Raw genomic sequence first — 20,622 nt, 5'->3', positions numbered from 1 at the left:
TCCGGAGCTCCCAGCCCCCCCATCTCGTATGGCAGCGTCAACACCTTCCACCGAATTCTAGGCTGTTTACCACCCCAGGCCAGCTTGACTAGGGTTTGGGTTAACTGCTTGAAAAAGATCTTGGACAACACCATAGGGAGGTTATTGAAGAGGAACAGGAATCTCGGCAAGACCACCATTTTCATGATGGCTATTCTGCCCAGCAAAGACAGGGGAAGCCGATTCCACACCTCCATGTCCTCTACTAGGTTGGCGTATGCTACTCCGTAGTTTTCCCTAAGGAGAACCTCCGGATCCTTGTGAAGCCGTATCCCCAAGTACCGAACCGAATCTGTCGTCCACTGTAGGGGATATTCCATCTGGAACGGCAAAGTAACCGGTGTCAGCGGGAACGCTAACGACTTACTCCAGTTCACCTTAAGGCCGGACAGGGCCCCATACCTGACCACCTCCCTCAGCACGGACGAGAGGTTCACCTCCGGGTCCCGAACGTACAGCAGCGTGTCATCTGCATATGTTGAGATACCTATCTTATAGGTGGGAAAGTTAATATCCTCGAAACTGTGGTATTCCCGTATCGCGCACGCCAAGGGTTCCGACACTAAAGCATATAGGAGGGGGGAAAGGGGACAGCCCTGCCTGGTACCCCTGCCAACGTCGAAGGCCTCCGTAACCCGGTCTCCTATTCTCAGCCTGGCAGTGGGTCGGTAATACAATGCCCCGAGCATCTGTAAAAAGGGTTCGCCCAGTCCGAATTTCCGCAGTACCCACACCTTAAAGGGCCACTCCACAGAGTCAAAACGCCTTTTCCATGTCCAGAAAAAGGGCTAAGACTTTGCGCTCTGGGCGCACATGATGCATGGTTCCCAAGACTGTACGAATATTATAGGTTAGGTTTCTGGCCGGGATAAATCCCGCCTGTTCCGGAGCTACGAGCTCCGGCACCAGCAGCGCCAAGCGCGTAGCCAAAACTTGGCGTACAGCTTGGCGTCGACGTCAATCAGGGAGAGCGGTCTATAGGATCCGCACAGATTAGGGGGTTTCCCAGGTTTCAAGATAGTGACGAGCAGGGCCTCTCTCATAGTAGCTGGCATGCACCCTTCCTGGCATATATCGTCAAATAGCGTAATCAGATGCGGGAGGAGCTTATCCTTAAAGGCCTTGTAAAAGGCCACCGTCAGCCCATCAGCCCCTGGGGCACTACCTGATCTCATTCCCTCCAGGGCCTCCAGTATCTCATCCCCTTGCACTGGCAACATCAGAAATTCCCTCTGCGAGTTGGACAAAAAGGGCATTTTGATATAGCTGAGGTAGTCCTCTATTTCCTCTTCCATCTGAGAGGACTTAGATGTATAAAGCCCAGCATAGTAATCTCTGAATTCGTCTATAATCTCTTCCTCTCCAGTAATCACTGTGCCTGCAGAGGTGACAAGCTCGTCAATGACCAGGGGCCTCCTGGAATTACGTAGTATCCTCGCCATTAATGAACCCGGGCGTTCACCCTCCCCATATGTTCGGGCCGTAGCATACTTGCCCATATGCTGCACTTCCCTATCCGCCTCCCTATTGTATTCAGAGACCAACGCTCGAATCCGAGCTTCAACGTCGGAGTCCGCGGCTATCCGATGTTGCTCTTCTAACTGCGCCAGTTGCGTCTCCATAGTCTTCAGCCTCTACCGTATGGACTTGAGAACACTGGAGTTCTTGGCCATAGCCATGCCACGAATATATGCTTTGAACGAGTCCCACAGCGTTTGGAAACTCTGCACAGAACCCAAATTTTTTTCGAAGAAGGTATCTATATCCTCTGCCAATTCGCCCCTGAAGACCTCATCCAACAGTGAGTAGGGTGGCAGCCGCCATGTGAACGGCGGGATTCGTTTGGCCGGTGTATCCAATATCAGGAGAAGAGGGGAGTGGTCCGACAATGTACGCGGTAAGACCACGCACCCCTTAATCACCGTTAGCAGCGACTGTGATGCTAGCCAGTAGTCAATTCTAGTGTGCACGTCATGGAACGCAGAGTAGTGTGTATATCCCCCTTTCCCAGGATGTCCATGGCGCCAGACATCCACCATATCAAGCCTAGTCAGTTCCGCTTGCATGTGTGAGGCAGCAGCCGCCGGACGACGCAGCGGCCCCGAGGAGCGGTCCATGGTCGGGTTAAATGTGAAATTAAAGTCGCCCCCCACACCATTCTAGCGTGTGTGTATTGCCTACAATGCACGGCCAGAGCGGCGTAGAACGCTGGGTTATCATAATTAGGTCCGTACACATTAACGACCACTAGGTCATGACCTTTCCCGACGCATCTAGCAATTAAATAGCGCCCATCTGAGTCCGCTTCCAGTACTGTCAGTGTCAGGTTTGATCGTGGGTTTACCCATGTAACCACCCCTCTGGAGTGCGTAGTGAAGCCTGCCGCTGCGCTATTACCCGCCAATCCCCTCGCAGAAAGCATTTTACTCGTGAGAGGGAGGTGTGTTTCTTGTATAAGCGCCAGATCAATGTGGTGCCTGCGGAAATAATTCAGCACTTTTCTCAGTTTATGAAAATCATTCAACCCTCTGACATTCCAGGTCAACGCTCTCAGAGTCATGGTGCCGCCGTCAGCATTCGTAATGCTAGAGTCTGACATCACCGCCATGACGTGCCATAGAAACAGCAAAGATGTAACCCCTGCTAAGTGCCACCCAGTTGTAGACACCTGGCAACCTAGTCCAGACATACATAGACAGGGCAGAAGACGTGCCTCTTAGCGTACCGTGCGTACCACCGACCCCCCACCCAAAATATCCCCCAATGTTCACTACCCCCCACTCACAGCCGACCACCCCCAACCTTGCCAGGCAGGACCCCGACCCTTCCCCCCACCCCTCACAACAACAAACACCTTGAACTTTCCCCAAACCGGCCCGCATAGGGACCATGCACTGGGGCAGAGGTTACCTGGCAAAAAACAATCACAACCTGTCCACAACCCATAGTAACGCAGCACCCCGCATCCCTGCCCCCGTATAGTCATACTGCACAAGCTGCTCTCTTGTCACCACCATTAATCCAGGTGCGACCCCCATCACCCCTATATGGGTCCGAGCCTTACGCCTAGGGAAACCTTCCTGTTGGCCCCGAGAGGCCCGAGCGACAAACCCTCCTATCCTCTCTTAGTCCCAGTCACAAGCCAACTAAGCGAATGTCTGTAACAGGCCCATGTAGGGCCCCCCGGCCCTAGAGGGCTCGGAGTAATCAAGTTAGCTGCAGGTAAGAGTCAATACATCCGCCCCCATGAGATCCGTGCAACTAGGCCTACAGATACTGTTCATGCTCAAGGTATCAGAAAGATCTCACCAAATATCAACTGCGTAGTCCTCGTGTGCGGCCTTACCATCCGCAGTTGTCCATTCAGCTCCAGGCGCTCCGGTTACCGCCAGAGCTGCGAACACCCCCCGCCCAAACAGCAGACCCAGATTGCGTGGCCGCATGCCAAGCCGAGCCACCCACAGCAGACTAGGCCCGCTCCTCCAAACTTGTGGCCTCCGCCAGAGTGTCATTTTGCCCCCGTGGACTGTTCCGCTGTTCCTTAGACCATTCCTTCAAAGATTTCTGCAGCTCCCTCGGGTCCGTGAAGAAATGCGAGTGGCCCTGCCTGTTAATCCGAAGTCTCGCCGGGTATAGCATCGCATAATCCAGTCCGAGGTCACGAAGTTGTTTTTTGTATGGTGCGAAGTGCCTCCGTTCTTCCTGCACTTTCGCCGTGAAGTCAGGGTAGATGGAGATGTCCATTCCCTCGAATTGCAGCTTCCCTTTTTCTCGAGCATCCCTGTCCCTGTAATTTAGCAGCTTAGCTATTATCGGTCTCGGTGGCGCTCCCGGCTTTGGGCGAGGCCCCAGCGAATGGTGGGCTCATTCACCTACAAACATGGGAGAGAACACTTCCACCCCCAGCAGGGAATGCAAAAGTTTTTCCACAAAGAGTTCCATCCGTCTGGTGTGTGTTGACTCCGCCACACCAGTTATACGAATGTTCCATCTCCTCGAGCGGGCCTCCAAGTCCACCGACTTGTCCTGGATGACCAGGAGCAGTCTGCTGAAGTGTTTACGGTCTGCATCCCACTCCGTCCAAGTCCTTTGGAAAGAATGATTTACTTGCTTGTTTAAAAGCTAATAAACAAAAATCAATTTAAGCCATCGGACGTTTGTCAGTCCGTTTTACATTAGGAAAACCTTCTCAACTGGGTTATTCCATAATAACGAAGGCAGTCTTATCACCAGAAAAAATAAGGACCAAATAAAAGAAATAGTTCCTAAGAACTCCAAGGTCAACAACGGTGGCAGTAAATCAAATAGACTCCAATAAATAAAAACAACTCTTACCTATCCAGTGAGTATATTCTGTGAGAAGGAAGTAACACAATTACAGGTTAAAAAGAATTAATAGTATGTACACTTACCTTGTTTATCCTAATTTTCTAGAGTAGAGAATAAGTAACATTCTTGCGAAGATAGAACAACAAGAGTTAAGACTTCTCTTCAAATACACGCAGCGCAAAAAGAGAAGTAGAAGAGGGGCAAGACTCTAAACACTTCCTGGTAAGATAAGTTATCTTAAATTCTAAATGCAAATAAGTTATAAATATTTCGCCACTTGATTGCATGATTTTGTCTGCAGCTGTCGCTAACAGCGAGGGAGGAAGTTCGTGCTGAACAGCAGTGTTGGAGTTGTCTCTTCTTGTCCCATCCCCTTTCCCCCCTCGGTACTCACTTACTAAGGTGTAACCCAAGAAACCTAGTGGGGAAGGTTCCGAGAAGGGCATTGGGAGCTAACGTCATTCTACTCCTGTGTGGTTCTTAAATCAAGGACGCATCTGACAGCGGGGAATACAGTAATGCACAGTCTTGTGCTATCATTAACGCCTGCCAAGCATGATTCGTGGCTTTGAGAGAGTCCAATCTGCCCACGCGGCGATCAACCGGCTGGAAGACCGTCGCCGGCAAGGGGAGCGGGTCTGCAAACAGTCGCTCCAGAAGGACATGTGGGACATCAGGGTTGGCATGGATCCACGAGTGCAGGTGAGCCGCCTACGCTACCCTGTAATATCGTTCTAGGTCCGGAGCTCCCAGCCCCCCCATCTCGTATGGCAGCGTCAACACCTTCCACCGAATTCTAGGCTGTTTACCACCCCAGGCCAGCTTGACTAGGGTTTGGGTTAACTGCTTGAAAAAGATCTTGGACAACACCATAGGGAGGTTATTGAAGAGGAACAGGAATCTCGGCAAGACCACCATTTTCATGATGGCTATTCTGCCCAGCAAAGACAGGGGAAGCCGATTCCACACCTCCATGTCCTCTACTAGGTTGGCGTATGCTACTCCGTAGTTTTCCCTAAGGAGAACCTCCGGATCCTTGTGAAGCCGTATCCCCAAGTACCGAACCGAATCTGTCGTCCACTGTAGGGGATATTCCATCTGGAACGGCAAAGTAACCGGTGTCAGCGGGAACGCTAACGACTTACTCCAGTTCACCTTAAGGCCGGACAGGGCCCCATACCTGACCACCTCCCTCAGCACGGACGAGAGGTTCACCTCCGGGTCCCGAACGTACAGCAGCGTGTCATCTGCATATGTTGAGATACCTATCTTATAGGTGGGAAAGTTAATATCCTCGAAACTGTGGTATTCCCGTATCGCGCACGCCAAGGGTTCCGACACTAAAGCATATAGGAGGGGGGAAAGGGGACAGCCCTGCCTGGTACCCCTGCCAACGTCGAAGGCCTCCGTAACCCGGTCTCCTATTCTCAGCCTGGCAGTGGGTCGGTAATACAATGCCCCGAGCATCTGTAAAAAGGGTTCGCCCAGTCCGAATTTCCGCAGTACCCACACCTTAAAGGGCCACTCCACAGAGTCAAAACGCCTTTTCCATGTCCAGAAAAAGGGCTAAGACTTTGCGCTCTGGGCGCACATGATGCATGGTTCCCAAGACTGTACGAATATTATAGGTTAGGTTTCTGGCCGGGATAAATCCCGCCTGTTCCGGAGCTACGAGCTCCGGCACCAGCAGCGCCAAGCGCGTAGCCAAAACTTGGCGTACAGCTTGGCGTCGACGTCAATCAGGGAGAGCGGTCTATAGGATCCGCACAGATTAGGGGGTTTCCCAGGTTTCAAGATAGTGACGAGCAGGGCCTCTCTCATAGTAGCTGGCATGCACCCTTCCTGGCATATATCGTCAAATAGCGTAATCAGATGCGGGAGGAGCTTATCCTTAAAGGCCTTGTAAAAGGCCACCGTCAGCCCATCAGCCCCTGGGGCACTACCTGATCTCATTCCCTCCAGGGCCTCCAGTATCTCATCCCCTTGCACTGGCAACATCAGAAATTCCCTCTGCGAGTTGGACAAAAAGGGCATTTTGATATAGCTGAGGTAGTCCTCTATTTCCTCTTCCATCTGAGAGGACTTAGATGTATAAAGCCCAGCATAGTAATCTCTGAATTCGTCTATAATCTCTTCCTCTCCAGTAATCACTGTGCCTGCAGAGGTGACAAGCTCGTCAATGACCAGGGGCCTCCTGGAATTACGTAGTATCCTCGCCATTAATGAACCCGGGCGTTCACCCTCCCCATATGTTCGGGCCGTAGCATACTTGCCCATATGCTGCACTTCCCTATCCGCCTCCCTATTGTATTCAGAGACCAACGCTCGAATCCGAGCTTCAACGTCGGAGTCCGCGGCTATCCGATGTTGCTCTTCTAACTGCGCCAGTTGCGTCTCCATAGTCTTCAGCCTCTACCGTATGGACTTGAGAACACTGGAGTTCTTGGCCATAGCCATGCCACGAATATATGCTTTGAACGAGTCCCACAGCGTTTGGAAACTCTGCACAGAACCCAAATTTTTTTCGAAGAAGGTATCTATATCCTCTGCCAATTCGCCCCTGAAGACCTCATCCAACAGTGAGTAGGGTGGCAGCCGCCATGTGAACGGCGGGATTCGTTTGGCCGGTGTATCCAATATCAGGAGAAGAGGGGAGTGGTCCGACAATGTACGCGGTAAGACCACGCACCCCTTAATCACCGTTAGCAGCGACTGTGATGCTAGCCAGTAGTCAATTCTAGTGTGCACGTCATGGAACGCAGAGTAGTGTGTATATCCCCCTTTCCCAGGATGTCCATGGCGCCAGACATCCACCATATCAAGCCTAGTCAGTTCCGCTTGCATGTGTGAGGCAGCAGCCGCCGGACGACGCAGCGGCCCCGAGGAGCGGTCCATGGTCGGGTTAAATGTGAAATTAAAGTCGCCCCCCACACCATTCTAGCGTGTGTGTATTGCCTACAATGCACGGCCAGAGCGGCGTAGAACGCTGGGTTATCATAATTAGGTCCGTACACATTAACGACCACTAGGTCATGACCTTTCCCGACGCATCTAGCAATTAAATAGCGCCCATCTGAGTCCGCTTCCAGTACTGTCAGTGTCAGGTTTGATCGTGGGTTTACCCATGTAACCACCCCTCTGGAGTGCGTAGTGAAGCCTGCCGCTGCGCTATTACCCGCCAATCCCCTCGCAGAAAGCATTTTACTCGTGAGAGGGAGGTGTGTTTCTTGTATAAGCGCCAGATCAATGTGGTGCCTGCGGAAATAATTCAGCACTTTTCTCAGTTTATGAAAATCATTCAACCCTCTGACATTCCAGGTCAACGCTCTCAGAGTCATGGTGCCGCCGTCAGCATTCGTAATGCTAGAGTCTGACATCACCGCCATGACGTGCCATAGAAACAGCAAAGATGTAACCCCTGCTAAGTGCCACCCAGTTGTAGACACCTGGCAACCTAGTCCAGACATACATAGACAGGGCAGAAGACGTGCCTCTTAGCGTACCGTGCGTACCACCGACCCCCCACCCAAAATATCCCCCAATGTTCACTACCCCCCACTCACAGCCGACCACCCCCAACCTTGCCAGGCAGGACCCCGACCCTTCCCCCCACCCCTCACAACAACAAACACCTTGAACTTTCCCCAAACCGGCCCGCATAGGGACCATGCACTGGGGCAGAGGTTACCTGGCAAAAAACAATCACAACCTGTCCACAACCCATAGTAACGCAGCACCCCGCATCCCTGCCCCCGTATAGTCATACTGCACAAGCTGCTCTCTTGTCACCACCATTAATCCAGGTGCGACCCCCATCACCCCTATATGGGTCCGAGCCTTACGCCTAGGGAAACCTTCCTGTTGGCCCCGAGAGGCCCGAGCGACAAACCCTCCTATCCTCTCTTAGTCCCAGTCACAAGCCAACTAAGCGAATGTCTGTAACAGGCCCATGTAGGGCCCCCCGGCCCTAGAGGGCTCGGAGTAATCAAGTTAGCTGCAGGTAAGAGTCAATACATCCGCCCCCATGAGATCCGTGCAACTAGGCCTACAGATACTGTTCATGCTCAAGGTATCAGAAAGATCTCACCAAATATCAACTGCGTAGTCCTCGTGTGCGGCCTTACCATCCGCAGTTGTCCATTCAGCTCCAGGCGCTCCGGTTACCGCCAGAGCTGCGAACACCCCCCGCCCAAACAGCAGACCCAGATTGCGTGGCCGCATGCCAAGCCGAGCCACCCACAGCAGACTAGGCCCGCTCCTCCAAACTTGTGGCCTCCGCCAGAGTGTCATTTTGCCCCCGTGGACTGTTCCGCTGTTCCTTAGACCATTCCTTCAAAGATTTCTGCAGCTCCCTCGGGTCCGTGAAGAAATGCGAGTGGCCCTGCCTGTTAATCCGAAGTCTCGCCGGGTATAGCATCGCATAATCCAGTCCGAGGTCACGAAGTTGTTTTTTGTATGGTGCGAAGTGCCTCCGTTCTTCCTGCACTTTCGCCGTGAAGTCAGGGTAGATGGAGATGTCCATTCCCTCGAATTGCAGCTTCCCTTTTTCTCGAGCATCCCTGTCCCTGTAATTTAGCAGCTTAGCTATTATCGGTCTCGGTGGCGCTCCCGGCTTTGGGCGAGGCCCCAGCGAATGGTGGGCTCATTCACCTACAAACATGGGAGAGAACACTTCCACCCCCAGCAGGGAATGCAAAAGTTTTTCCACAAAGAGTTCCATCCGTCTGGTGTGTGTTGACTCCGCCACACCAGTTATACGAATGTTCCATCTCCTCGAGCGGGCCTCCAAGTCCACCGACTTGTCCTGGATGACCAGGAGCAGTCTGCTGAAGTGTTTACGGTCTGCATCCCACTCCGTCCAAGTCCTTTGGAAAGAATGATTTACTTGCTTGTTTAAAAGCTAATAAACAAAAATCAATTTAAGCCATCGGACGTTTGTCAGTCCGTTTTACATTAGGAAAACCTTCTCAACTGGGTTATTCCATAATAACGAAGGCAGTCTTATCACCAGAAAAAATAAGGACCAAATAAAAGAAATAGTTCCTAAGAACTCCAAGGTCAACAACGGTGGCAGTAAATCAAATAGACTCCAATAAATAAAAACAACTCTTACCTATCCAGTGAGTATATTCTGTGAGAAGGAAGTAACACAATTACAGGTTAAAAAGAATTAATAGTATGTACACTTACCTTGTTTATCCTAATTTTCTAGAGTAGAGAATAAGTAACATTCTTGCGAAGATAGAACAACAAGAGTTAAGACTTCTCTTCAAATACACGCAGCGCAAAAAGAGAAGTAGAAGAGGGGCAAGACTCTAAACACTTCCTGGTAAGATAAGTTATCTTAAATTCTAAATGCAAATAAGTTATAAATATTTCGCCACTTGATTGCATGATTTTGTCTGCAGCTGTCGCTAACAGCGAGGGAGGAAGTTCGTGCTGAACAGCAGTGTTGGAGTTGTCTCTTCTTGTCCCATCCCCTTTCCCCCCTCGGTACTCACTTACTAAGGTGTAACCCAAGAAACCTAGTGGGGAAGGTTCCGAGAAGGGCATTGGGAGCTAACGTCATTCTACTCCTGTGTGGTTCTTAAATCAAGGACGCATCTGACAGCGGGGAATACAGTAATGCACAGTCTTGTGCTATCATTAACGCCTGCCAAGCATGATTCGTGGCTTTGAGAGAGTCCAATCTGCCCACGCGGCGATCAACCGGCTGGAAGACCGTCGCCGGCAAGGGGAGCGGGTCTGCAAACAGTCGCTCCAGAAGGACATGTGGGACATCAGGGTTGGCATGGATCCACGAGTGCAGGTGAGCCGCCTACGCTACCCTGTAATATCGTTCTAGGTCCGGAGCTCCCAGCCCCCCCATCTCGTATGGCAGCGTCAACACCTTCCACCGAATTCTAGGCTGTTTACCACCCCAGGCCAGCTTGACTAGGGTTTGGGTTAACTGCTTGAAAAAGATCTTGGACAACACCATAGGGAGGTTATTGAAGAGGAACAGGAATCTCGGCAAGACCACCATTTTCATGATGGCTATTCTGCCCAGCAAAGACAGGGGAAGCCGATTCCACACCTCCATGTCCTCTACTAGGTTGGCGTATGCTACTCCGTAGTTTTCCCTAAGGAGAACCTCCGGATCCTTGTGAAGCCGTATCCCCAAGTACCGAACCGAATCTGTCGTCCACTGTAGGGGATATTCCATCTGGAACGGCAAAGTAACCGGTGTCAGCGGGAACGCTAACGACTTACTCCAGTTCACCTTAAGGCCGGACAGGGCCCCATACCTGACCACCTCCCTCAGCACGGACGAGAGGTTCACCTCCGGGTCCCGAACGTACAGCAGCGTGTCATCTGCATATGTTGAGATACCTATCTTATAGGTGGGAAAGTTAATATCCTCGAAACTGTGGTATTCCCGTATCGCGCACGCCAAGGGTTCCGACACTAAAGCATATAGGAGGGGGGAAAGGGGACAGCCCTGCCTGGTACCCCTGCCAACGTCGAAGGCCTCCGTAACCCGGTCTCCTATTCTCAGCCTGGCAGTGGGTCGGTAATACAATGCCCCGAGCATCTGTAAAAAGGGTTCGCCCAGTCCGAATTTCCGCAGTACCCACACCTTAAAGGGCCACTCCACAGAGTCAAAACGCCTTTTCCATGTCCAGAAAAAGGGCTAAGACTTTGCGCTCTGGGCGCACATGATGCATGGTTCCCAAGACTGTACGAATATTATAGGTTAGGTTTCTGGCCGGGATAAATCCCGCCTGTTCCGGAGCTACGAGCTCCGGCACCAGCAGCGCCAAGCGCGTAGCCAAAACTTGGCGTACAGCTTGGCGTCGACGTCAATCAGGGAGAGCGGTCTATAGGATCCGCACAGATTAGGGGGTTTCCCAGGTTTCAAGATAGTGACGAGCAGGGCCTCTCTCATAGTAGCTGGCATGCACCCTTCCTGGCATATATCGTCAAATAGCGTAATCAGATGCGGGAGGAGCTTATCCTTAAAGGCCTTGTAAAAGGCCACCGTCAGCCCATCAGCCCCTGGGGCACTACCTGATCTCATTCCCTCCAGGGCCTCCAGTATCTCATCCCCTTGCACTGGCAACATCAGAAATTCCCTCTGCGAGTTGGACAAAAAGGGCATTTTGATATAGCTGAGGTAGTCCTCTATTTCCTCTTCCATCTGAGAGGACTTAGATGTATAAAGCCCAGCATAGTAATCTCTGAATTCGTCTATAATCTCTTCCTCTCCAGTAATCACTGTGCCTGCAGAGGTGACAAGCTCGTCAATGACCAGGGGCCTCCTGGAATTACGTAGTATCCTCGCCATTAATGAACCCGGGCGTTCACCCTCCCCATATGTTCGGGCCGTAGCATACTTGCCCATATGCTGCACTTCCCTATCCGCCTCCCTATTGTATTCAGAGACCAACGCTCGAATCCGAGCTTCAACGTCGGAGTCCGCGGCTATCCGATGTTGCTCTTCTAACTGCGCCAGTTGCGTCTCCATAGTCTTCAGCCTCTACCGTATGGACTTGAGAACACTGGAGTTCTTGGCCATAGCCATGCCACGAATATATGCTTTGAACGAGTCCCACAGCGTTTGGAAACTCTGCACAGAACCCAAATTTTTTTCGAAGAAGGTATCTATATCCTCTGCCAATTCGCCCCTGAAGACCTCATCCAACAGTGAGTAGGGTGGCAGCCGCCATGTGAACGGCGGGATTCGTTTGGCCGGTGTATCCAATATCAGGAGAAGAGGGGAGTGGTCCGACAATGTACGCGGTAAGACCACGCACCCCTTAATCACCGTTAGCAGCGACTGTGATGCTAGCCAGTAGTCAATTCTAGTGTGCACGTCATGGAACGCAGAGTAGTGTGTATATCCCCCTTTCCCAGGATGTCCATGGCGCCAGACATCCACCATATCAAGCCTAGTCAGTTCCGCTTGCATGTGTGAGGCAGCAGCCGCCGGACGACGCAGCGGCCCCGAGGAGCGGTCCATGGTCGGGTTAAATGTGAAATTAAAGTCGCCCCCCACACCATTCTAGCGTGTGTGTATTGCCTACAATGCACGGCCAGAGCGGCGTAGAACGCTGGGTTATCATAATTAGGTCCGTACACATTAACGACCACTAGGTCATGACCTTTCCCGACGCATCTAGCAATTAAATAGCGCCCATCTGAGTCCGCTTCCAGTACTGTCAGTGTCAGGTTTGATCGTGGGTTTACCCATGTAACCACCCCTCTGGAGTGCGTAGTGAAGCCTGCCGCTGCGCTATTACCCGCCAATCCCCTCGCAGAAAGCATTTTACTCGTGAGAGGGAGGTGTGTTTCTTGTATAAGCGCCAGATCAATGTGGTGCCTGCGGAAATAATTCAGCACTTTTCTCAGTTTATGAAAATCATTCAACCCTCTGACATTCCAGGTCAACGCTCTCAGAGTCATGGTGCCGCCGTCAGCATTCGTAATGCTAGAGTCTGACATCACCGCCATGACGTGCCATAGAAACAGCAAAGATGTAACCCCTGCTAAGTGCCACCCAGTTGTAGACACCTGGCAACCTAGTCCAGACATACATAGACAGGGCAGAAGACGTGCCTCTTAGCGTACCGTGCGTACCACCGACCCCCCACCCAAAATATCCCCCAATGTTCACTACCCCCCACTCACAGCCGACCACCCCCAACCTTGCCAGGCAGGACCCCGACCCTTCCCCCCACCCCTCACAACAACAAACACCTTGAACTTTCCCCAAACCGGCCCGCATAGGGACCATGCACTGGGGCAGAGGTTACCTGGCAAAAAACAATCACAACCTGTCCACAACCCATAGTAACGCAGCACCCCGCATCCCTGCCCCCGTATAGTCATACTGCACAAGCTGCTCTCTTGTCACCACCATTAATCCAGGTGCGACCCCCATCACCCCTATATGGGTCCGAGCCTTACGCCTAGGGAAACCTTCCTGTTGGCCCCGAGAGGCCCGAGCGACAAACCCTCCTATCCTCTCTTAGTCCCAGTCACAAGCCAACTAAGCGAATGTCTGTAACAGGCCCATGTAGGGCCCCCCGGCCCTAGAGGGCTCGGAGTAATCAAGTTAGCTGCAGGTAAGAGTCAATACATCCGCCCCCATGAGATCCGTGCAACTAGGCCTACAGATACTGTTCATGCTCAAGGTATCAGAAAGATCTCACCAAATATCAACTGCGTAGTCCTCGTGTGCGGCCTTACCATCCGCAGTTGTCCATTCAGCTCCAGGCGCTCCGGTTACCGCCAGAGCTGCGAACACCCCCCGCCCAAACAGCAGACCCAGATTGCGTGGCCGCATGCCAAGCCGAGCCACCCACAGCAGACTAGGCCCGCTCCTCCAAACTTGTGGCCTCCGCCAGAGTGTCATTTTGCCCCCGTGGACTGTTCCGCTGTTCCTTAGACCATTCCTTCAAAGATTTCTGCAGCTCCCTCGGGTCCGTGAAGAAATGCGAGTGGCCCTGCCTGTTAATCCGAAGTCTCGCCGGGTATAGCATCGCATAATCCAGTCCGAGGTCACGAAGTTGTTTTTTGTATGGTGCGAAGTGCCTCCGTTCTTCCTGCACTTTCGCCGTGAAGTCAGGGTAGATGGAGATGTCCATTCCCTCGAATTGCAGCTTCCCTTTTTCTCGAGCATCCCTGTCCCTGTAATTTAGCAGCTTAGCTATTATCGGTCTCGGTGGCGCTCCCGGCTTTGGGCGAGGCCCCAGCGAATGGTGGGCTCATTCACCTACAAACATGGGAGAGAACACTTCCACCCCCAGCAGGGAATGCAAAAGTTTTTCCACAAAGAGTTCCATCCGTCTGGTGTGTGTTGACTCCGCCACACCAGTTATACGAATGTTCCATCTCCTCGAGCGGGCCTCCAAGTCCACCGACTTGTCCTGGATGACCAGGAGCAGTCTGCTGAAGTGTTTACGGTCTGCATCCCACTCCGTTTGTGCTTCCTCCACGTGTGTGACCCTCCTCTCAGCCATGTCCAGTCGCTCCGCGTTCTTGTCCACCTGCTCCGCATGCGGTCCATGCGATATGTGAGTGCGTCCAGCTTGGCGTCGATCGCAGTCAGACTGCCCTGCAGGCCCTTTTCCATCGCCGCCAGCATTTCTCTGATGTCCGCACACATAGAGCTCTCTGAGGCCGCACCACCGGTGGACGTTTCCGGCACCGCGACGGTAGATCCCTTCGCCTTGCGTGGGTCAAAGGATATTTTAGGCTGTGTCTTGTCGCCCTTACCCATGGTGATGCGATAGGTCTGAGCTTCCACGAGTCCAGAGTCTCTATGCACCCACCGCAGCCCGTGGCTCCGTCGTCTTAGGAGTCTGGACAGTATTCCGTGCAGCCTCTGGATCAAGAGCGGCCCCAACCAGTGGCAGGCCGGGACACGCACCCGCACCAGCCTCGGCGCACACCCAAGGACCAGGTCCAAGGGCCTCTCCTCGCAACCGGTGAGTCCTCCCGCGGGCTCCGCACCTCAAAGTGACAACCCCCGAGTGGCTGGGAAGGGGACACCAACACAGAGGATGCCAGCAAGCCTCGCCTCCGTGCAGTTCCGGGGTCACCTCACCGATGGTCTCCACAGGCCCGGGCCCAGCGCCGTCTCCGCCGGGCACCAGGGATCTGTCTCCAGGCTGTTGTAGGGAGGGGGGCGTGCCAAAAACACCTCCACAGGGGCGCCAGGGGCTGAACTTCCTCCGTAGGCACCCCGGGATCACTCCTCTCCACGTGTCGGTGCTCCGAGGAAAGGCCCAATGCAGCGGCGTCCACTCCGCAAGGCCCCCCCACACGGACAGGCAGCCACCGGCCAGGGCCCCCAGATCGTCCCGAGCCCAGGTCGTCGTCAGCAGCGGCCCCACGGACCGGCTCCGCCGAGCGCCAGGGTCCCCTCGCCGTGAGCTCCCACCTTACACCGTGGAGTCGCCCGAGTCCGCACTGCACTCCAGGGATGGCCGCGCCCCGGCCCCTCCGGCCCACCCAGAGTCTGCAGCCGAGCACGGCAGACCAGGCCGGCCGCCGCCGACCCCCCCGCATGCTGCGCTACGCACACCGGGGAGCGTCTCAGGGCAGTCCGGGGATGTCGGCCCACTCCACCTAGTGCGCCGCCTCTCGCCGTTTGTGCGCCGTATGGCTCCGCCTCCGGCCGTAGGGGTCCGCACACCGCTCCGTCAGGTTTAGGAAGGATTCCCCCGTCAGATCCACTATGTGGCTCCGCAGTACAGGATCATTGCCAGGATTATGCGAGGGCTACGGTGGAGAGCGCAGCGCTCACGCGTCTGCCATCGTTGCCAGCAAGCTCCGCCCCCCCACCAGGGCTGCATTTTATCAACAAATCATGTGAGAGCAGAGGAGTGTCTAGTTTTTATTTTTATCCAAATCTAAGAGGGGAATAAGCAAAAGGGTTCCTAATTCCAGAATTATGAATGTCAGAACAGCAGGAAGGGAGGCAAAGTTTAAGTAAAGTGACAGTTGCAGAACTAGACCTTTCCATGAAAGACCCTGGGCCTGTATTACCATAAGGGAGCACTTTCCTTGTTTGCATCACGGAACACCTTAAAACAGGAGCGCTGGGCACAAACAGCAAAAGCACGCCCCATCAAGGTGATGGTGCTACCCCCAGGGCAGCTGCAAACTCACATTGCCCCAGGGGCAGTGCGGTGAAGTGAAAACGGATGGCTGCTTCAATGCCGCTCAGTATATCACAGTGTGGACCTCATACTATCTGTACTTTTAAGAGGAGAGAGAGATCCCCTTGCAGACAGGTGCAGTGAGTGACTGCACCTGCCTGCAAGGGAATGTCAGGGGGGTCCATTGGACCCCCTTTCTACCCTTCAGAGGGCTGCCTGTAGGAGGTGCACTGAAACAGCTCCACCTTTTTGGGCACATTTTCAGTGCACCTCTTAAAACCATTTTTGCCTCTGCACCTGTGTCCATAATATGGCCAGGCGTAGGGACAAATTGATTCCCTAATTTGCATGGGGGCACGCCCCCATGCAAATGAGGGTATACCCTCCCGAGAAAGCGCTGGCGCTACTTATACGCCAGCACTACTAGCATTGCAGAAGGGGCCGCACAAGCATCTGCATCTGCTTCTGTAATACCAATGTGTTGTGGTGGTGCACTAAGCAGATGCCCATACCCACTGTGCCCTCACAGCGGTTTCTGTAACACGGACCCTGATGTACAGTCTTACTTTACTATAGTACAGATGTGCAGCACAGATCTTTACTATAGTACAGAATGTGTAGCACAGATCTTTACTGGCCAGATTCCGGTTGAATGTTTACATTTATTTGCTCTCAATGAAGAAAAATATTTTAATAGGCAATGACCACTCTGCCTATGTTACAATTGGTCAGAGCAACCTAGTTTTGTAGCTATTATGACAAACCAAGGGAAAAATATGTGATACCCTTGCTGAGATCCTAAATATGGTGCAATGCAGGCCAGCCATGCCGTACTATTTACAGCAGCTGAACTCGTGTTTTATTTGTTCTTCAAAATTTAAGTTTTTTAATTTAGGCTAGGAAACTTAGGAAGCTTTTTACCATTCACTAGGGTGCTCCCATATCCTTTGATACAAGTTGAGTGATGAAGGAATCTATTGTAATGATATGTATTCGTTCTTTTAATATTGTGAATATGAGATATTCTGATGTATTGAGGAGGGTATGAAAAATTATATGTAAAAAATTGTATATATCCGAAATTTTGAGTAGGTAAGGATAGTTAGAATAATCAGAACTGTGTATAGTGTAATGAACTAAAAGTTTTATTTATGTATCACATGATGATTTGAATGTTATGGCTAAAGTAGTCGAATAAGGTTTATTTGGGGAACAACCTTTACAACGCAACTTTTACAACGCACTACCATTACAACGAAACTGTTACAACGCAAATGCATTGACAACGCATGCCATTACAACGCAAGTCTTTACATCGACTTGCACTAGATGGTGTGCTAACATTAAAAATAGTGTAGTTTACTATCCAAACACCTTCCCTACTGTTACGTGGACTGGAGTTAGAATAGTAAATTACACTTTTTTAATGTTAGCACGCCATCTAGTGCAAGTCGATGTAAAGACTTGCGTTGTAAAGACTTGCGTTGTCACTGCATTTGCGTTGTAAAAATTTCGTTGTGACAGCATGCGTTGTAAAAGCATGCGTTGTAACATCATACATCCGGTTTATTTGATTGATTGACACAGAACCAGATCAATAAATACACTGTGATAGCTGGATTTTACATATAGAGTCCCACACATAAACTTACCAGTGGTTACGACCCAGTCTCCTCCCACAAGTTTGAAGATGTTGTCATTATTGTTCACTCCCCACACTCCTGCGGCGCCGACTGTGACATGTTTCAGGGCACCGGAGAGTTTATCCCACTTGCCATTGAACAGGCTGTAAATGTTTCCACCTTGATTCACTCCAAACACCTGGCCATTTCCAGCATCGATCTGCACCAGCGCACCTGAAACTTTTGAACAGGTGATAGGAATACCTTTAGGGGGAACAGAGATGTTTTATGTTATTGTAGATAAGTTTCCAACTTTGGGAGCACATGAAAAGTATCAATAAGGCAGCTAATAGCGAGATCCCTAGACCTGTCAAATTAGGTTTGTCAAAAGAGTTACTGAGGGCCCGGTTCACAGAACTAACTTAAGACAAAATCCTAAACTTACTACTTTTGGTATTCACAGAAGTTAGGATTTTGTCTTAAGTTTGACTTAAGACAAACTTAAGACAGACTTAAGACAAACTTAAGACAAACTTAAGACAAACTTAAGACAGACTTAAGACAGACTTAAGACAGACTTAAGACAAACTTAAGACAAACTTAAGACAAAATCCTAACTTAAGTCTGTCTTAAGTCTGTCTTAAGTTTGTCTTAAGTCTGTCTTAAGTCTGTCTTAAGTCTGTCTTAAGTTTGTCTTAAGTTTGTTTGTCTTAAGTTTGTCTTAAGACAAACTTAAGACAAAATCCTGACTTCTGTGAATACCAAAAGTAGTAAGTTTAGGATTTTGTCTTAAGTTAGTTCTGTGAATCGGGCCCTGAATCTTTAAGGCACGCGGTTATGTTTAGGGACATCTGAAACAACGTAATTAATGATGGAAGAAAAATGCATATTAGATGAGGACAGTATGAAAACTTTCATCCAATAGGTCAGTGAGATGAGAAGAACAACATCTTAGAAACATGTTAGATAGAGGAGTGATAGGCAAGAGACGTCAGAGGCATTAGAGAGGATGGCATGCAGTGTTTATGACCTCACGTGTCAAGAGAAGCACAAATGAAAAGATAGAATAACTAGACACAGAAAAATATGAGTAAGTGGGACTCCCTCTCAGAGGACACGTTCTTCTCCTTCTAATGATCTCTACCCTGGCTTGGTCTCCAGTGGATGCTGAGCCTTCCTTCCTGGGCAGCAATGAAGAGTGAGCAGTGATGATACAGCTCCAACCCCTGGGTAAGCAGCATCTTCTCTTTCAGCTACCATATCATCTCAAGTCTGCTCTAGAAGTGCTAAGATAGATTTCTACCACAATATAGAGCTGATTTCAGTCTTAAATGTTGCGTGTGTTTTGTTGTTGTTCTTGTCCTAAGTGGTTCAAGAAGTGGAGCAGAGGTGTGGTACCACCTTAGACAGTGGTTAGTAACATCATTCAGAAGTCCTTTGGGGTTTGCACTCGTCTGCTACGCAGTTGGCTCATGCTTCCCCGCAGAGACAGTCTCCATTCAGGACGTGACTGGTGCCCTCCACGCCACAGCTCGGGGAGATCCATGAATCCTATCCTGTTGGCATTATTGATCACCATTCACCTTGCTTTGTGCTTGCGAAGGTTTCAACTGTACAGGCCTGACATGGTTTCCACCTTCTCAAATAAGCAGCTGTCTACCATACAGAGTATAATAGAGGAGTCATAAAGGTCACTGCTGCACCTGTTATCATCCCACATTGTATTCGGCCAATTTCAATCTTAAGGGACCAGTGTACAAGCAGCAGCTCAGTGTACGCCAATATTAAAGAGACAAGCACATTTCCCTCCAACTTGTACACACTATTTCATAAATAACACCAGTGGGAGGTTTGTACTTTATACACCACAGGTTCACGCCAGAAAAAAATACTTTTCGCCTAAACACACAACTGTACAAAGCTCTACCACTACTCTTGGAGATAAATATAAAACTCTTCTTTCAAGAGTAAATCAAGGAGACAGTTGAACCTGTGTGTACCAACTCTTACCCCTCTGTAAGAACAAGCCCTGTTCTCTAGCTTCCAATTTCAGAACAATGATAGCTTTCATCATAAAGTACTGTGAGGGAGGAAAGACTCTCCTCACTACACTCTTGACTGTCCCACGTCTACTGTCAATGGGATCCACTGAACGTCAGAAGAACTTGAGCACAGTCCCGCCCCTTAGGAAGTACAATGGATCCTCCTTCAGGAATCCCTATGACTGGAGACCCTTAGGAAGTACACTGGATCCTCCTTCAGGAATCCATATGACTAGAGACCCCTTAGGAAGTACATTGGATCCTGCTTCAGGAATCCATATGACTAGAGACCCCTTAGGAAGTACACTCGATCCTCCATCAGGAATCCCTATGACTGGAGACCCCTTAGGAAGTACACTGGATCCTGCTTCAGGAATCCACATGACTGGAGACCCTTAGGAAGTACACTGGATCCTCCTTCAGGAATCCATATGACTAGAGACCCCTTAGGAAGTACACTGGATCCTCCTTCAGGAATCCCTATGACTGGAGACCCTTAGGAAGTACACTGGATCCTCCTTCAGGAATCCATATGACTGGAGACCCTTAGGAAGTACACTGGATCCTCCTTCAGGAATCCATATGACTAGAGACCCCTTAGGAAGTACACTGGATCCTGCTTCAGGAATCCATATGACTAGAGACCCCTTAGGAAGTACACTGGATCCTGCTTCAGGAATCCGCATGACTGGAGATCCCTTAGGACGTACACTGGATCCTCCATCCGGAATCCCTGTGACGTATGTGTTAATGCATCATATACAAGAAGGCCATCGGAACACAACAACATCACTCTCCTGGTTGGAGATTACAGTTAAAAACCTTCTGCTTCATTTCTGCTCAGACGTGCCCCACCCATCCTGGATTTCCACATCAAGCGTGTTTTTTGTCACCTGCAGCTGTTGTTGCTTTAGTTCCTCACTAGAAGCTCCCTCCGTACAC

The 20,622-nt window shown here is 50.8% G+C and overlaps 1 protein-coding gene across 1 annotated transcript in view; it reads right to left on the bottom strand.

The window, feature by feature from the left end:
- LOC146808656 (fish-egg lectin-like) overlaps positions 1-20,622 on the bottom strand; it is a 110,716-nt gene that overhangs the window by 71,171 nt on the left and 18,923 nt on the right. Inside the window, exon 2 of the mRNA XM_085615451.1 lies at positions 17,669-17,902. Within this exon, the coding sequence (XP_085471577.1) occupies positions 17,669-17,902 (234 nt within the window). The remainder of the gene's footprint in view (positions 1-17,668; positions 17,903-20,622) is intronic.

The sequence above is a fragment of the Triturus cristatus genome, chromosome 7 (genome assembly GCF_964204655.1).
Source record: "Triturus cristatus chromosome 7, aTriCri1.1, whole genome shotgun sequence".
NCBI lineage: Eukaryota > Metazoa > Chordata > Amphibia > Caudata > Salamandridae > Triturus > Triturus cristatus.
Note: the sequence above shows the minus strand (reverse complement) of the source record. Positions and strands in the feature narration are given on the sequence as shown.